Here is a 15,897-nt window from a genome sequence, read left to right on the forward strand (position 1 = left end):
CCTCTAGTTACACACTGTCACACCTCTAGTCTTAACACACTGTCACACCTCTAGTTACACACTGTCACACCTCTAGTCTTAACACACTGTCACACCTCTAATCTTAACACACTGTCACACGTCTAATCTTAACACACTGTCACACCTCTAGTTACACACTGTCACACCTCTAGTTACACACTGTCACACCTCTAGTCTTAACACACTGTCACACCTCTAATCTTAACACACTGTCACACCTCTAATCTTAACACACTGTCACACCTCTAGTTACACACTGTCACACCTCTAGTTACACACTGTCACACTGTAGAATGGTTTTTATTGCGGAGTAAATACAAATGACAGACAGTAGAAAGCATCGTCCATCACTAAATATTAAGTTATCTGTCGTTGGTGGTATGTGTTAACATTGGCTGTGGTTGGTGGTATTGTGTTAACATTGGCTGTCGTTGGTGGTATGTGTTAACATTGGCTGTCGTTGGTGGTATTGTGTTAACATTGGCTGTCGTTGGTGGTATTGTGTTAACATTGGCTGTGGTTGGTGGTATTGTGTTAACATTGGCTGTGGCTGGTGGTATTGTGTTAACATTGGCTGTGGCTGTTGGTATTGTGTTAACATTGGCTGTGGTAGGGGTTGGTATGTGTTAACATTGACTGTGGTAGGGGTTGATATGTGTTAACATTGAGGGTGGAAGTTGGCTTGAGGCGCTATCGTAGAGAATGTATTGGCAGGTATGATAACGATTAACGACTTGCTACCTGTAGGGAGATGTGGGTTTAGTAATTGCTACAAGCAGCTTCAAAGGGGGGGGGGGGAATAATCTGGGTGCTCGCATATACTACAGCCACTGTATTATTAAGTTACCAATATACTAGCATAGTCTGTAGCACAAGTTACCAATATACTAGCATAGTCTGTAGCACAAGCTAACAATATGCTAGCATATACTACAGCCACGGTAATGCCTTTAGAGCAAGTTACCAATATGCTAGCATATACTACAGCCACGGTAATGCCTTTAGAGCAAGCTACCAATATGCTAGCATATACTACAGCCACTGTACTGCCTTTAGAGCAAGCTACCAATATGCTAGCATATACTACAGCCACTGTACTGCCTTTAGAGCAAGCTACCAATATGCTAGCATATACTACAGCCACTGTACTGCCTTTAGAGCAAGCTACCAATATGCTAGCATATACTACAGCCACTGTACTGCCTTTAGAGCAAGCTACCAATATGCTAGCATATACTACAGCCACTGTACTGCCTTTAGAGCAAGCTACCAATATGCTAGCATATACTACAGCCACTGTATTACACGTAGCGTTAAACAGAGACAACAAGAGCGCGATCTAAACCTGGACTCACAGCTTACCTGCATGTCCGAGTCTTGTCTTCGCATTGACCTGGACATGTTGGAGAGTTCCAATCCAAATCACAAAGTGGCCAGATTTCAAATAAAATATATTACAACCTGGCAATACTTTAATTTTAAATCACAAAATGGCCAGATTTTAAATCTCATTCTCTAACAAACTGGTCATTTAAAACTGTAAATCACAAAAAAATGTCAGCTTTTCAACTGTATGGACTGGCTAAATGTGAAATGGAAATCAGAAGCTGGGTAAGGTGGGAAAGCCACTGTCCATGACAAACATGTCATTACACGGTCAATCCAAAATGAAATATTAGCAGTTGTAACACTTCAAAGAAGTCTTCAAAGAAAACATTCCGACGGAATCATTGATCAAACTATTTATCTAGACATGTAGTGGGTGTTTTTATCCATACATTTGATTGTTTAGAGTTAAAAGTAACGAAGTCGAATGAAAATCCTCCATTTAAGACCGTCTTTCAAACAGAAGAAATATCTGCGTCCCTCGAATGATTTCACAGATCTACTCAACAAACTGAAGCAAAAAAGTAGTCCCTCGGTTGTGTGCCTGCTTGCAGCTGCCTCAGTGGCTTCCTACGCGAACATACTGATGTCAAAAGATAAATAATTCCTGCTGGTAACAGGCACACAAAAACTGTATGTAAATACAAGGATAGGTGATAGATGGCACTGTTTTTACATTAGCACATAATGTAGTCGACGTTTTAAGTTGGTCTAAAGTAAACAATAGTCCCAGAAATGATGGCATAACTCCAGCCTTCAGCTCAGCACGATAAAAAAACAACAAGCAACTATCGTGGTATTTTCTCAAACAACTTCCCAACATCTTTTCTAACAAACTCCTGGGTGCAGCACTCTACAAGTCTCGGCACTATCACCACGCTGCCATATCCTCACACTCGTTTTTTCAAAGCTCATATTGGAAGATTTCCATTGTACTAAGTCTCATTTTTTTCTCTGTACAACCGTGTCCAGATGGGATACAGCATACAATAGAGTGGGCGGGGAGGGCGGGGAGAGGATGAAAGAAGCAGGTTATCTTGATTACCTCGTCTCCCCCCTGTATTCAAATGTCACAGCTGGATCACGATATGGAACAAATGCTTGCCTAAACTCCAAAACTCAATGGGCCAAATTATATGTTTCTTAATGAACAGAAGTCTACCATTCAAGATGGCTGCACTGAATGAACAGACGTCTATCGTGATGGCTTGAACAATCTACCATGCGGTAACTGAATAGATCTGTAAAATGAACAACTTGAGGCATGCCACGTGACCGCACTCCAGGAGCACCTCCCCCAGGTACCTGTACTGCCACACCAAACCCCATCCGTCTGTTTGTTTAGACTTCAGGTGTCAACAGAGATCTATAGCCACTCAGTACATTTCTCTTCTTTACACATAAAGCAATGACAAACCTTACTTTACACATAAAGCAATGACAAACCTTACTTTATACATAAAGCTATGACAAACCTTACTTTACACATAAGGCAATGACAAACCTTACTTTACACATAAAGCAATGACAAACCTTACTTTACACATAAAGCTATGACAAACCTTACTTTATACATACCCTAAAGCTATGACAAACCTTACTTTATACATAAAGCTATGACAAACCTTACTTTACACATAAAGCAATGACAAACCTTACTTTACACATAAAGCAATGACAAACCTTACTTTATACATACCCTAAAGCTATGACAAACCTTACTTTATACATAAAGCAACGACAAACCTTACTTTATACATACCCTAAAGCTACGACAAACCTTACTTTATACATACCCTAAAGCAATGAAATACTTTATACATACCCTAAAGCAATGAAATACTTTATACATACCCTAAAGCAATGAAATACTTTATACATACCCTAAAGCTATGACAAACCTTACTTTATACACACCTTAAAGCAACGACAAACCTTCCTTTATACATGCCCTAAAGCAACGACTACAATAGAAACATTACTTTATACACAAGCATGATTCCCAACAAATAATGCTCACTACAAAATCATTGCTCAAAACAAAATGGTTGCATACAGCTCCAACATATAAAGATATCACAAAAAGATGGTTGCATACAGCTCCAACATATAAAGATATCACAAAAAGATGGTTGCATACAGCTCCAACATATAAAGATATCACAAAAAGATGGTTGCATACAGCTCCAACATATAAAGATATCACAAACAGATGGTTGCATACAGCTCCAACATATAAAGATATCACAAAAAGATGGTTGCATACAGCTCCAACGTATAACGCTATCACAGAACCCAGCTGGTCGAGCAATATACTATTAATACCCCAGACAGAATGACCCTGGAAAACTCGGTTCACTTACGATAAAAAAGCCAAGTTTTACCACCTGCACTCAATAAAGGAAATCACATTTAACGTTCTTTATGCAATTAGCTATCGTGATATAAAGATAAAATTGAAATTCCTTTTTAAAATATTATATATATATATATATATATATATATATATATATATATATATATATATATATATATATATATATATATATATATATATATGTGTGTGTGTGTGTGTGTGTGTACATGGCAGGTACAGATCGTTACCGTTACTCCTGTAGCATTAAGTGGCCCAATAAAAGAACCGTTTAAATGTGTGTGCAAGAAGCCAATATTTGATCAAGCTTTTGTTTAACTCTTCATGTTTGATTTTCCCAACTGATTTGTTCATGTCTGATGTGTACATCCAGCTGATTTGTTCATGTTTGATGTGTACATCCAGCTGATTTGTTCATGTCTGATGTGTACATCCAGCTGATTTGTTCATGTCTGATGTGTACATCCAGCTGATTCGTTCATGTCTGATGTGTACATCCAGCTGATTTGTTCATGTTTGATGTGTACATCCAGCTGATTTGTTCATGTCTGATGTGTACATCCAGCTGATTTGTTCATGTCTGATGTGTACATCCAGCTGATTTGTTCATGTCTGATGTGTACATCCAGCTGATTTGTTCATGTTTGATGTGTACATCCATCTGATTTGTTCATGTCTGATGTGTACATCCAGCTGATTTGTTCATGTCTGATGTGTACATCCAGCTGATTTGTTCATGTTTGATGTGTACATCCAGCTGATTTGTTCATGTCTGATGTGTACATCCAGCTGATTTGTTCATGTTTGGTGAGTACATCCAGCTGATTTGTTCATTTTTGATTTGTACATCCAGCTGATTTGTTCATGTTTGATGTGTACATCCAGCTGATTTGTTCATGTCTGATGTGTACATCCAGCTTATTTGTTCTCATTAAACTGTTTTTCAAAGATCTTATTAAACGTTTTCTAAAAGATCATAATTAAACTGTTTCTCAAGGATCTCATTCAACTGTTTCTCGTCAATTTTAAAACGACCAGGGAATTGTTTTGGCTGTTGTACCCACATCAGTTGATTTAAAAACGTCTCCACAGACAGAAGTCTTAGCTTGGACTCTGGCCCCGTCCCATGATTAACGACACCAGAAAGCTACCCCAGAGATGCCATTAGACTTCCGGGGTTGATGGGATATGAAGAGCAGCACGAGAAAGAAAAGTCTATGGACAGGTAAAAGCGCCTACCTTTGTACACATTCCTCAACTAATTCGAGAGCTCCCCACATCACAGACTAACGGAAATCTGAATCCAACAAAATGACATTAGCGCCATTCCGACAGCTGAGGACTGTTTGCTATTTATCCATCAGATGAATTCATAGTTAGGCCCAGTTGATGTTTGTTTGTTTTGGCTGATGCTTGCCTAACAGCCCAACACATGGCAGGGGCGGATATTTGAGGTACTTGCTCGTCAGTGGCCCATCTTATTCACATGTCTATTCTACCCACTGGCCTAACAGCCCAACACATGGCAGGGGCGGATATTTGCGGTACTTGCTCGTCAGTGGCCCATCTTATTCACATGTCTATTCTACCCACTGGCCTAACAGCCCAACACATGGCAGGGGCGGATTCAGCTTGGGTGGGGTCGCTGGCTGAAAATATTGTGAGGACCGTGAGACTACTAGAGCGCTAGGACCAGTGTATTGATATGAGGTACTCATACTGGTACTTTGTACCCCATACATGTCTTAAATAAATTTAGGTGTAACCATCAGGAGGACTGTCATTATGGGCAAGGGATCGAGGGGGATTGTCACTATGGGCAAGGGATCGGGGGAATCTGACACATGATATTGGGCAAGGAAGATTGTTAAAGTTAGCAATATAATGTTCAGGTAGGCTGTAGGATGAGGTGAATTAGATACTATAACGGTTGTAACAGTCTAGACATGTGACATCATGGCGGTCAGCTAGTGACGACAGTTAACAGACGACCCGTTAATTTTCATTTTTGCGGGGACCCTATTGTAGGAGGCCATTGTGCTGGAAGACTTCAATTGTTGTATTTTTGAATTAACGTTCGGTTTTGTTCGGTACTGATATCTGGAAGACTTTAAGATTCAAATATACCTCAAACGTTTAGCATTGTGTACTTACTTCTTATCTTAAACAAATATTTGTTTGAAAAATAAGAATATTCACGAGATGAAAAGAAACCACGTAAAACTATTGAATCCAGCCCATTACACACGTGACTTAAAGATTCATTTTGTGGTGACAACATAGCAACAGAGAATATTGGCATACGGAGGTTAAAGATGATTGAAAATAGCTGATGAACATACAATGTGAACATATCACCTAAAATATGTTGGTGAAAGTCAATAACATACTGTGGATATCTTAGGATGATATAAGACAAGAAGCGTCAAGAGAAAACCTGGGTGCTGTCCAATACAGACGGGGATGGCGGGGAGGGGGGGGGGGGTGGCGGCGGGAGGACGGTTCTCAAAGCCATCATCATTCCATCTCGTCATTTACATGATTTCATTCTGACTTGCCTCGTGGGTAGACACACCTTTCTACACACACACGCACACGTATACACAATCACACCTTTTCGCACTCACACCTTTTCACACTCACACCTTTTCACACACGAACACCCACCTTTCCCCCACAAACGTAAATAACAAACCACTAATGCTAAATCAATTGTCTAAGCAGTGTCATGTTTTATCTTCACAACAACGTGACTAATGTCTCATGTTGCCGTCTTTATTTGCACATAATCTGACAAACGTTTCTGCAGCTAAGCAGTTTTAATTTTTAAAATATTATTTAGTGATAGTAAGATCACAAATTGAGGACAGTTACAATACAAGTTTCCACAAATTGAGGACAGTTACAATACAAGTTTCCACAAATTGAGGACAGTTACAATACAAGTTTCGACCAAGATCTTCGTCTGTCTCTACCAATATTGTTAGAGTAAAGCAGCAATCTATTGAGCGTCAAGTTTGAACATATATTCATGTCTAAGTTCCAGCAAATCGAACTCTAGCACCCGGCTAAACTCTATCTCCTGGCTAAACTCTATCAGACGGCTAAACTTTATCACTTGGCTAAACTCTATTACCCGGCTAAACTCTTGCACCCGGCTAAACTCTAGCTCCCGGCTAAACTCTATCACCCGGCTAAACTCTAGCTCCCGGCTAAACTCTATCACCTGGCTAAACTCTTGCACCCAGCTAAACTCTATCACCTGGCTAAACTCTAGCTCCCGGCTAAACTCTAGCTCCCGGCTAAACTCTAGCTCCCGGCTAAACTCTATCACCCGGCTAAACTCTAGCTCCCGGCTAAACTCTATCACCCGGCTAAACTCTATCACCTGGCTAAACTCTAGCTCCCGGCTAAACTCTAGCATCTGGCTAAACTCTAGCTCCCGGCTAAACTCTAGCATCTGGCTAAACTCTATCACCTGGCTAAACTCTATCACCCGGCTAAACTCTAGCATCTGACTTGCCAACATCCCACGAGCTTTTCGTGAACAACAGTTCAGAAGTATTTGATAAATTAATTCAAATAAAACTTCAACAGAAGATCACTCAAGCTCAGTCTAAATGACTACTGCTGCTTACCCTCTCAATGGGAATTCACGACATCAAGTTATAAGGAAACAGAGAATTGTCATTCAAGATTTGAGAAACTGAACGAAGTGGCATCGTTATCACCTCTAAACAGAATGGGTTACTCACTAATTGGCTGATATCACAGTTTAGAGATACTTTGTAGTGTTTTACATTGTAGTGTTTTACATTGTAGTGTTTTACATTGTAGTGTTTTACATTGTAGTGTTTTACATTGTAGTGTTTTACATTGTAGTGTTTTACATTGTAGTGTTTTACATTGTAGTGTTTTACATTGTAGTGTTTTACATTGTAGTGTTTTACATTGTAGTGTTTTACATTGTAGTGTTTTACATTGTAGTGTGAAACACGTACTTTCATTGTAGAGCTTACTGCTTCACACTGTTTATTGGTCAAAAAATCGATAACAACTCAACTTAAATGTGTAGTGGAGGTTCAAAATTGAGTTTCAGGCTAGATAAAGACAACCAACTTTGGCTGTAGTCACCTTTTATTTAAACTGTTATGCAGATGTCTTTCATGCCTTGAAGAAGAAATGCAGTCTCTCTAATCATGTATTGAGTGTGAGGTTGTTGAACAAATAATGTTACAATAAACCATTGTAACACTAGCAACCCCATGTTGGTGAGAGGGTGTACAACAGAGACTATCATGCTGGCGGGTATTGATAGGCGTCATCGACTCGCGGCCCGTCAATAGAAGACTGAGTCGTCTAGTGCTCACACACAGAGGTGACTGGTGACACATGGAGGTGACTGGTGACACATGGAGGTGAATGGTGACATGCCAAATCAGCACAACACCTCCCTCTCCACCCCTCCAAATCAGTACAACACCTCCCTCTCCACCCCTCCAAATCAGTACAACACCTCCCTCTCCACCCCTCCAAATCAGTACAACACCTCCCTCTCCACCCCTCCAAATGTGTACAACACCTCCCTCTCCACCCCTCGAAATCAGCACAACACCTCCCTCTTCACCCCTCCAAATCTGTACAACACCGCCCTCTCCACCCCTCCAAATCAGTACAACACCTCCCTTTCCACCCCTCCAAATCAGTACAACACCTCCCTCTCCACCCCTCCAAATCAGCACAACACCTCCCTCTCCACCCCTCCAAATCAGCACAACACCGCCCTCTCCACCCCTCGAAATCAGCACAACACCTCCCTCTCTACCCCTCCAAATCTGTACAACACCGCCCTCTCCACCCCTCCAAATCAGTACAACACCTCCCTCTCCACCCCTCCAAATCAGTACAACACCTCCCTCTCCACCCCTCCAAATCAGTACAACACCGCCCTCTCCACCCCTCCAAATCAGTACAACACCTCCCTCTTCACCCCTCCAAATCAGTACAACACCTCCCTCTCCACCCCTCCAAATCTGTACAACACCTCCCTCTCCACCCCTCCAAATCAGTACAACACCTCCCTCTCCACCCCTCCAAATCAGTACAACACCTCCCTCTCCACCCCTCCAAATCTGTACAACACCGCCCTCTCCACCCCTCCAAATCAGTACAACACCGCCCTCTCCACCCCTCCAAATCAGTACAACACCTCCCTCTCCACCCCTCCAAATGTGTACAACACCTCCCTCTCCACCCCTCCAAATCAGCACAACACCTCCCTCTCCACCCCTCCAAATCAGCACAACACCTCCCTCTCCACCCCTCCAAATCTGTACAACACCGCCCTCTCCACCCCTCCAAATCAGTACAACACCGCCCTCTCCACCCCTCCAAATCAGTACAACACCTCCCTCTCCACCCCTCCAAATGTGTACAACACCTCCCTCTCCACCCCTCCAAATCAGCACCCCCACCCTGCCTCCCCAGTGACTGCCCTCACTGACCCAGCAGTGCAACAATGCCGCTAGCATATACCAGCCAGCGACGACCAATCAAACGATCTGTACTTTACCAATGTCAAACACGCCCAGCGATTGGTTGTTTGCTGTACTCCTGCGCGGAGCTGGGATTCTACTCTAGAAAAAACTGGCAACACTAATCTACCAGACGTCACGTGGCCAGGCTTTTGTCTTGTATCAATAGCAGACGCAGTCATCAATGAGATCCTTTCCAGCTGAATGCGCACAACGTTATCGCGCATTACAAGTGTGACGCTCTGGTGAAAATCAAAGGCGATCGGAACATTTGTATTTACGGCATCGGACAACAGGGTCTAAGCTCTGTCTAAACCAGCGGTCTCCAAACTACGGCCCGCGAGGTCCTCTCATCCGGCCCGCGGGGATCTTTTTGTCCATGGAAAAAAAAATGTTTGTTGGAGGTGGCTGAGGAACTTTGCCCAGAAAATGCAAAACAATTTGAAAATGTAGCTTTCGGTGCAACTACCGTTGCCCACCGTGTTGCAGACATTGGTGAAACACTGTGACTCAAATAGCGAAAATTGCAAGCAAGTTTCGCAATTTTTCAATTGCAATGAATGAGTCGCTGGACAGCTGTTCCACCTCTCAACTGCTTGTGTTTATTAGAGGTGTGGATGAAGACATAAACATAACACAAGAGATGGCTTTTATGACACTGTTACCGGAGAAGATATATTCAATGATTTGAAACAAAAATTTGCTAATTATATCTTGGACTGGACTAACCCCAGTTACCTGACTGTTGACGGAGGAAGAACATTAGTGGCATAAAGAAAGGTTGGTTGGACAAGCAGAGCAGATGTGTAATGAGAAAAACATTCCACAACCAATGTTCCTGCACTGTATTATTTATTCACCAGCAAGCTTTGTGTGCTACTTATGTGGACATACGCAGTGTAGTGAATCATGTGTTGAAGATGGTTAACGTATAAGGTCACATGAGCTCAACCACAGATAGTTCAGAGCAATGTTGAAAGATACAAACAGTGTTTCTTCCAGACTTTTTTCTCCGGGGGGGCACTTGAAATCTTCGGGGGGGGGGGGGGGCGGTAAACTTTCTTCGGGGGGGGGGGGGGGGCGGACACTGTTAAAAGTATATATTTTCTATATAAATTATATAAATTTCATTTCGTTCGGGGGGGCGGTAAAAAATTTTCGGGGGGGCTTCGCCCCCCCGAAGAGATGCCTGGAAGAAACTCTGGATACAAACAGAGAATCGCAAGATTTACCAGTAAAAATGACTAAGTTTTGAGAAAGTTCTGAGCAGGGTATTTAGTATTTAAGTTAAGAAAAGAAATAGGTGACTTCCTGGAAAACAAAGCAAGCTTCTGCCATTAATGTCTGATAAAAAATATAAAAATTGGCCTCTGCAGCAAACATAACACGTCATTTAAATTTTCTGAACCTAAAACTACAAATTAGGGAAATCTAATTTCTGATCTATACACCCACCAGTGCAAGGTCTTCATAGCTAAAGCAACAGATGTCCCCCAGGTCATTTACATGCGAGATCATCAAAGACCTCCTGCTGCATTTTTAGTAGCGGTTTGCTGAATTGGATCCTAAGGCAGAAGATGTGAGACTGTTTCAAAACATTTGAAGCAAATGTGGCCAGTTGCAAAGATGAACTGCAGCTGGAGGTCACTTAATTGCAAGAAATTGACCTCCTTAGAGACTAGTTCAAAGAAGGAAGGGTGGGTTTTTTAAATACTTTTTCGACCAAGGAAGACTCTCCTAAAACTTTTGCATCAAAGTACCTTTCAAATTTTGCAACAACATACCCGTGTGAACAAACATTTTCATGAATGAAATACGTGAAGAACCATTTGAGAACAAACTTCTTGGGCTTGGTGTGTGTTGTCAGACTTTTTTCTCCGGGGGGGGGGGGGGGGGGTGGACGATGACACTTAAAATTTGTATATATTTCTATATTAATTATATTTCGTGGGGGGGGGGAGATTAGGTAGACATTCTTCAGGGGGGGGGGGGCGGGGATCTACCTCCCCGAAGAGATGTCTGGAAAATACTCTGTCCCCGAACTGATTTTTTATAGTTAATGCGGCCCTCGGGCTGAAAAGTTTGGAGACCCCTGGTCTAAACTATCAGAGGGGTCTAAATATCAAAGGGGTCTAAAATATCAAAGGGGTCTAAAATATCAAAGGGGTCTAAACTTTCAGAGGGTGCTCAGTTTGGTCAATGTGATGTACAGTTTGGTGACTGTCCTACTACCCATTCAACTGTGACTGTCCCACTACCCATTCAACTGTGACTGTCCCACTACCCATTCAACTGTGACTGTCCCACTACCCATTCAACTGTGACTGTCCTACTACCCATTCAACTGTGACTGTCCCACTACCCATTCAACTGTGACTGTCCCACTACCCATTCAACTGTGACTGTCCCACTACCCATTCAACTGTGACTGTCCCACTACCCATTCAACTGTGACTGTCCCACTACCCATTCAACTGTGACTGTCCCACTACCCATTCAACTGTGAATGACCTGCTACCCATTCAACCGTGACTGTGTACTTCACACTGCTTGTTTCGCTGGTTGACCGTGTACTTCGCACTTAAATGTGTGTCTGCTTATGTGTGAGCCTGCATGCCATTTGGTGCTAATTAGTGTCTACAACTTATGTCGGGTAAATCTTCTACCTGAAAATCGGCGTCTAAAATTTCATTGCTGATTTTTGTTTCAAAAGAAGTCAATTTTTGTGTATGACGTCAACAGGCAGCTCTATGCAATAACTGCCATCTCTGGCAGCTCTATGCAATAACTGCCATCTCTGGCAGCTCTATGCAATAACTGCCATCTCTGGCAGGTCTATGCAATAACTGCCATCTCTGGCAGCTCTATGCAATAACTGCCATCTCTGGCAGCTCTATGCAATAACTGCCATCTCTGGCAGCTCTATGCAATAACTGCCATCTCTGGCAGCTCTATGCAATAACTGCCATCCCCGGCAGCTCTATGCAATAACTGCCATCTCTGGCATCTCTATGCAATAACTGCCATCTCTGGCATCTCTATGCAATAACTGCCATCTCTGGCAGCTCTATGCAATAACTGCCATCTCTGGCAGCTCTATGCAATAACTGCCATCTCTGGCAGGTCTATGCAATAACTGCCATCTCTGGCAGCTCTATGCAATAACTGCCATCTCTGGCATCTCTATGCAATAACTGCCATCTCTGGCAGCTCTATGCAATAACTGCCATTTCTGGCATCTCTATGCAATAACTGCCATCTCTGGCATCTCTATGCAATAACTGCCATCTCTGGCAGCTCTATGCAATAACTGCCATCTCTGGCATCTCTATGCAATAACTGCCATCTCTGGCAGCTCTATGCAATAACTGCCATCTCTGGCAGCTCTATGCAATAACTGCCATCTCTGGCAGCGCCGGGAAGCTTCTAGAGCTGACATACGTGGTGTCAAATTTGTTCTTTAGAACATTTTTATTGTAGCTTCATTGTACCAATTTTTTTTATTGTTGAACCACTTCCAAACATTTACTTGATACGCTGATGTTGAACCCTCCAACCATTTACTGGATGTGCTGATGTTCAACCCCTCCCCTCCAACCATTTACTTGATACGCTGATGTTGAACCCTCCAATCATTTACTTGATGTGCTGATGTTGAACCCCTCCAACCATTTACCTGATGTGCTGATGTTGAACCCCTCCCCTCCAACCATTTACCTGATGTGCTGATGTTCAACCCCTCCCCTCCAACCATTTACTTGATACGCTGATGTTGAACCCTCCAATCATTTACTTGATGTGCTGATGTTGAACCCCTCCAACCATTTACTTGATGTGCTGACGTTGAACCCTCCAACCATTTACTTGATATGCTTACGTTGTACTCAACAATTTACTTGATGTGCTGATGTTGAACCCTTCAACCATTTACTTGATGTGCTGACGTTGAACTCAATCATTTACTTGATGTGCTGATGTTGAACTCAACCATTTACTTGATGTGCTGATGTTCAACCCCTCCCCTCCAACCATTTACTTGATGTGCTGATGTTGAACCCTTCAACCATTTACTTGATGTGCTGATGTTGAACCCCTCCCCTCCAACCATTTACTTGATGTGCTGGCGTTGAACCCCCCAACCATTTACTTGATGTGCTGATGTTGAATCCTCCAACCATTTACTTGATGTGCTGACGTTGAACCCCCCAACCATTTACTTGATGTGCTGATGTTGAATCCTCCAACCATTTACTTGATGTGCTGACGTTGAACCCTTCAACCATTTACTTGATGTGCTGACGTTGAACTCAATCATTTACTTGATGTGCTGATGTTGAACTCAACCATTTACCTGATGTGCTGATGTTGAACCCCTCCCCTCCAACCATTTACTTGATGTGCTGATGTTGAACCCTTCAACCATTTACTTGATGTGCTGATGTTCAACCCCTCCCCTCCAACCATTTACTTGATGTGCTGATGTTCAACCCCTCCCCTCCAATCATTTACTTGATGTGCTGATGTTGAATCCTCCAACCATTTACTTGATGTGCTGATGTTCAACCCCTCCCCTCCAATCATTTACTTGATGTGCTGATGTTGAATCCTCCAACCATTTACTTGATGTGCTGATGTTCAACCCTCCAACCATTTACTTGATGTGCTGATGTTGAACTCAACCATTTACTTGATGTGCTGATGTTGAACCCCTCCCCTCCAACCATTTACTTGATGTACTGATGTTGAACCCTCCAACCATTTACTTGATGTGCTGATGTTGAACCCCTCCAACCATTTACCTGATGTGCTGATGTTGAACCCCTCCCCTCCAACCATTTACTTGATGTACTGATGTTGAACCCTCCAACCATTTACTTGATGTGCTGACGTTGAACTCAATCATTTACTTGATGTGCTGATGTTGAACTCAACCATTTACTTGATGTGCTGATGTTGAACCCCTCCCCTCCAACCATTTACTTGATGTGCTGACGTTGAACCCTTCAACCATTTACTTGATGTGCTGATGTTCAACCCCTCCCCCCCCCCCCAGTTGGAGCGACTAGGTGCTACATTCAAAGCAAGTTATTTCCCCCAGCCCTGAGTAACATGAGAACTTTTAACCCTCCGTACGGCCTGGATGTTTTAACAAAACAAAAGCCAGAGGGTCGACGTTTGTTAAGTTTCTAGGGGTTAAAGGTTAGCCTGAGAAGTGGGTCGGGTAAGAGAGCGCTAGCAACCAAATAAAAACTCACCGAAACACGTGCTGAAACATTGACTTGAACCAATCAAGCCATCTATTACGGTAAAGACGAGGCGGCTACCTCCATTTCCAGCCAACATGTTTTCTCTTGAGATAATGACGTTAAGATGCACGTTTGAATTTATTCGACCCGTTTCAATTAACCGCATCAATCTCTGGATGTTTGTGATGTGTGACATCTAAGGATGTTTGTAATGTGGGACATCTGAGGATGTTTGTGATGTGGGACATCTGAGGATGTTTGTGATGTGGGACATCTGGGGATGTTTGTGATGTGTGACATCTGAGGATGTTTGTGATGTGGGACATCTCTGGATGTTTGTGATGTGGGACATCTCTGGATGTTTGTGATGTGGGACATCAAAGGGTGTTTGTGATGTGGGACATCTGGGGATGTTTGTGATGTGGGACATCTGAGGATGTTTGTGATGTGGGACATCAAAGGATGTTTGTGATGTGGAAAATCTGAGGATGTTTGTGATGTGGGACATCTCTGGATGTTTGTGATGTGGGACATCTGAGGATGTTTGTGATGTGGGACATCTCTGGATGTTTGTGATGTGGGACATCTGAGGATGTTTGTGAAGTGGGACATCAAAGGATGTTTGTGATGTGGAAAATCTGAGGATGTTTGTGATGTGGGACATCTCTGGATGTTTGTGATGTGGGACATCTGAGGATGTTTGTGATGTGGGACATCTCTGGATGTTTGTGATGTGGGACATCAAAGGGTGTTTGTGATGTGGGACATCTGGGGATGTTTGTGATGTGGGACATCTGAGGATGTTTGTGATGTGGGACATCAAAGGATGTTTGTGATGTGGGACATCTCTGGATGTTTGTGATGTGGGACATCTGAGGATGTTTGTGATGTGGGACATCTCTGGATGTTTGTGATGTGGGACATCTCTGGATGTTTGTGATGTGGGACATCTCTGGATGTTTGTGATGTGGGACATCTGAGGATGTTTGTGAAGTGGGACATCAAAGGATGTTTGTGATGTGGAAAATCTGAGGATGTTTGTGATGTGGGACACTGTCACACCTCTAGTAACACACTGTCACACCTCTAGTAACACACTGTCACACCTCTAGTAACACACTGTCACACCTCTAGTAACACACTGTCACACCTCTAGTAACGCACTGTCACACCTCTAGTCTTAACACACTGTCACACCTCTAGTTACACACTGTCACACCTCTAGTCTTAACACACTGTCACACCTCTAGTTACACACTGTCACACCTCTAGTCTTAACACACTGTCACACCTCTAGTTACACACTGTCACACCTCTAGTAACACACTGTTACACC

The 15,897-nt window shown here is 42.7% G+C and overlaps 1 protein-coding gene across 10 annotated transcripts in view; it reads right to left on the minus strand.

Moving 5' to 3' along the window:
- The window catches only part of LOC131927780 (inositol 1,4,5-trisphosphate receptor type 1), a 164,093-nt gene that overhangs the window by 67,395 nt on the left and 80,801 nt on the right, over positions 1-15,897 (minus strand). For 7 of the 10 annotated variants that reach the window (XM_059283591.1, XM_059283585.1, XM_059283587.1 and 4 more), the window contains exon 1: positions 1,384-1,478. The exons of 2 other annotated variants lie outside the window; for them this stretch is intronic. In XM_059283591.1, coding sequence (XP_059139574.1) covers positions 1,384-1,422 — 39 coding nt within the window. In that variant the 5' untranslated portion in view covers positions 1,423-1,478. Of the gene's footprint in view, positions 1-1,383; positions 1,480-15,897 lie in introns of those variants that run through there. One more of the 10 variants, XM_059283594.1, reaches the window with a different exon arrangement.

This window comes from Physella acuta, unplaced genomic scaffold (genome assembly GCF_028476545.2).
Source record: "Physella acuta isolate Inbredline_101_S28 unplaced genomic scaffold, ASM2847654v3 ptg001440l, whole genome shotgun sequence".
Lineage (NCBI taxonomy): Eukaryota > Metazoa > Mollusca > Gastropoda > Physidae > Physella > Physella acuta.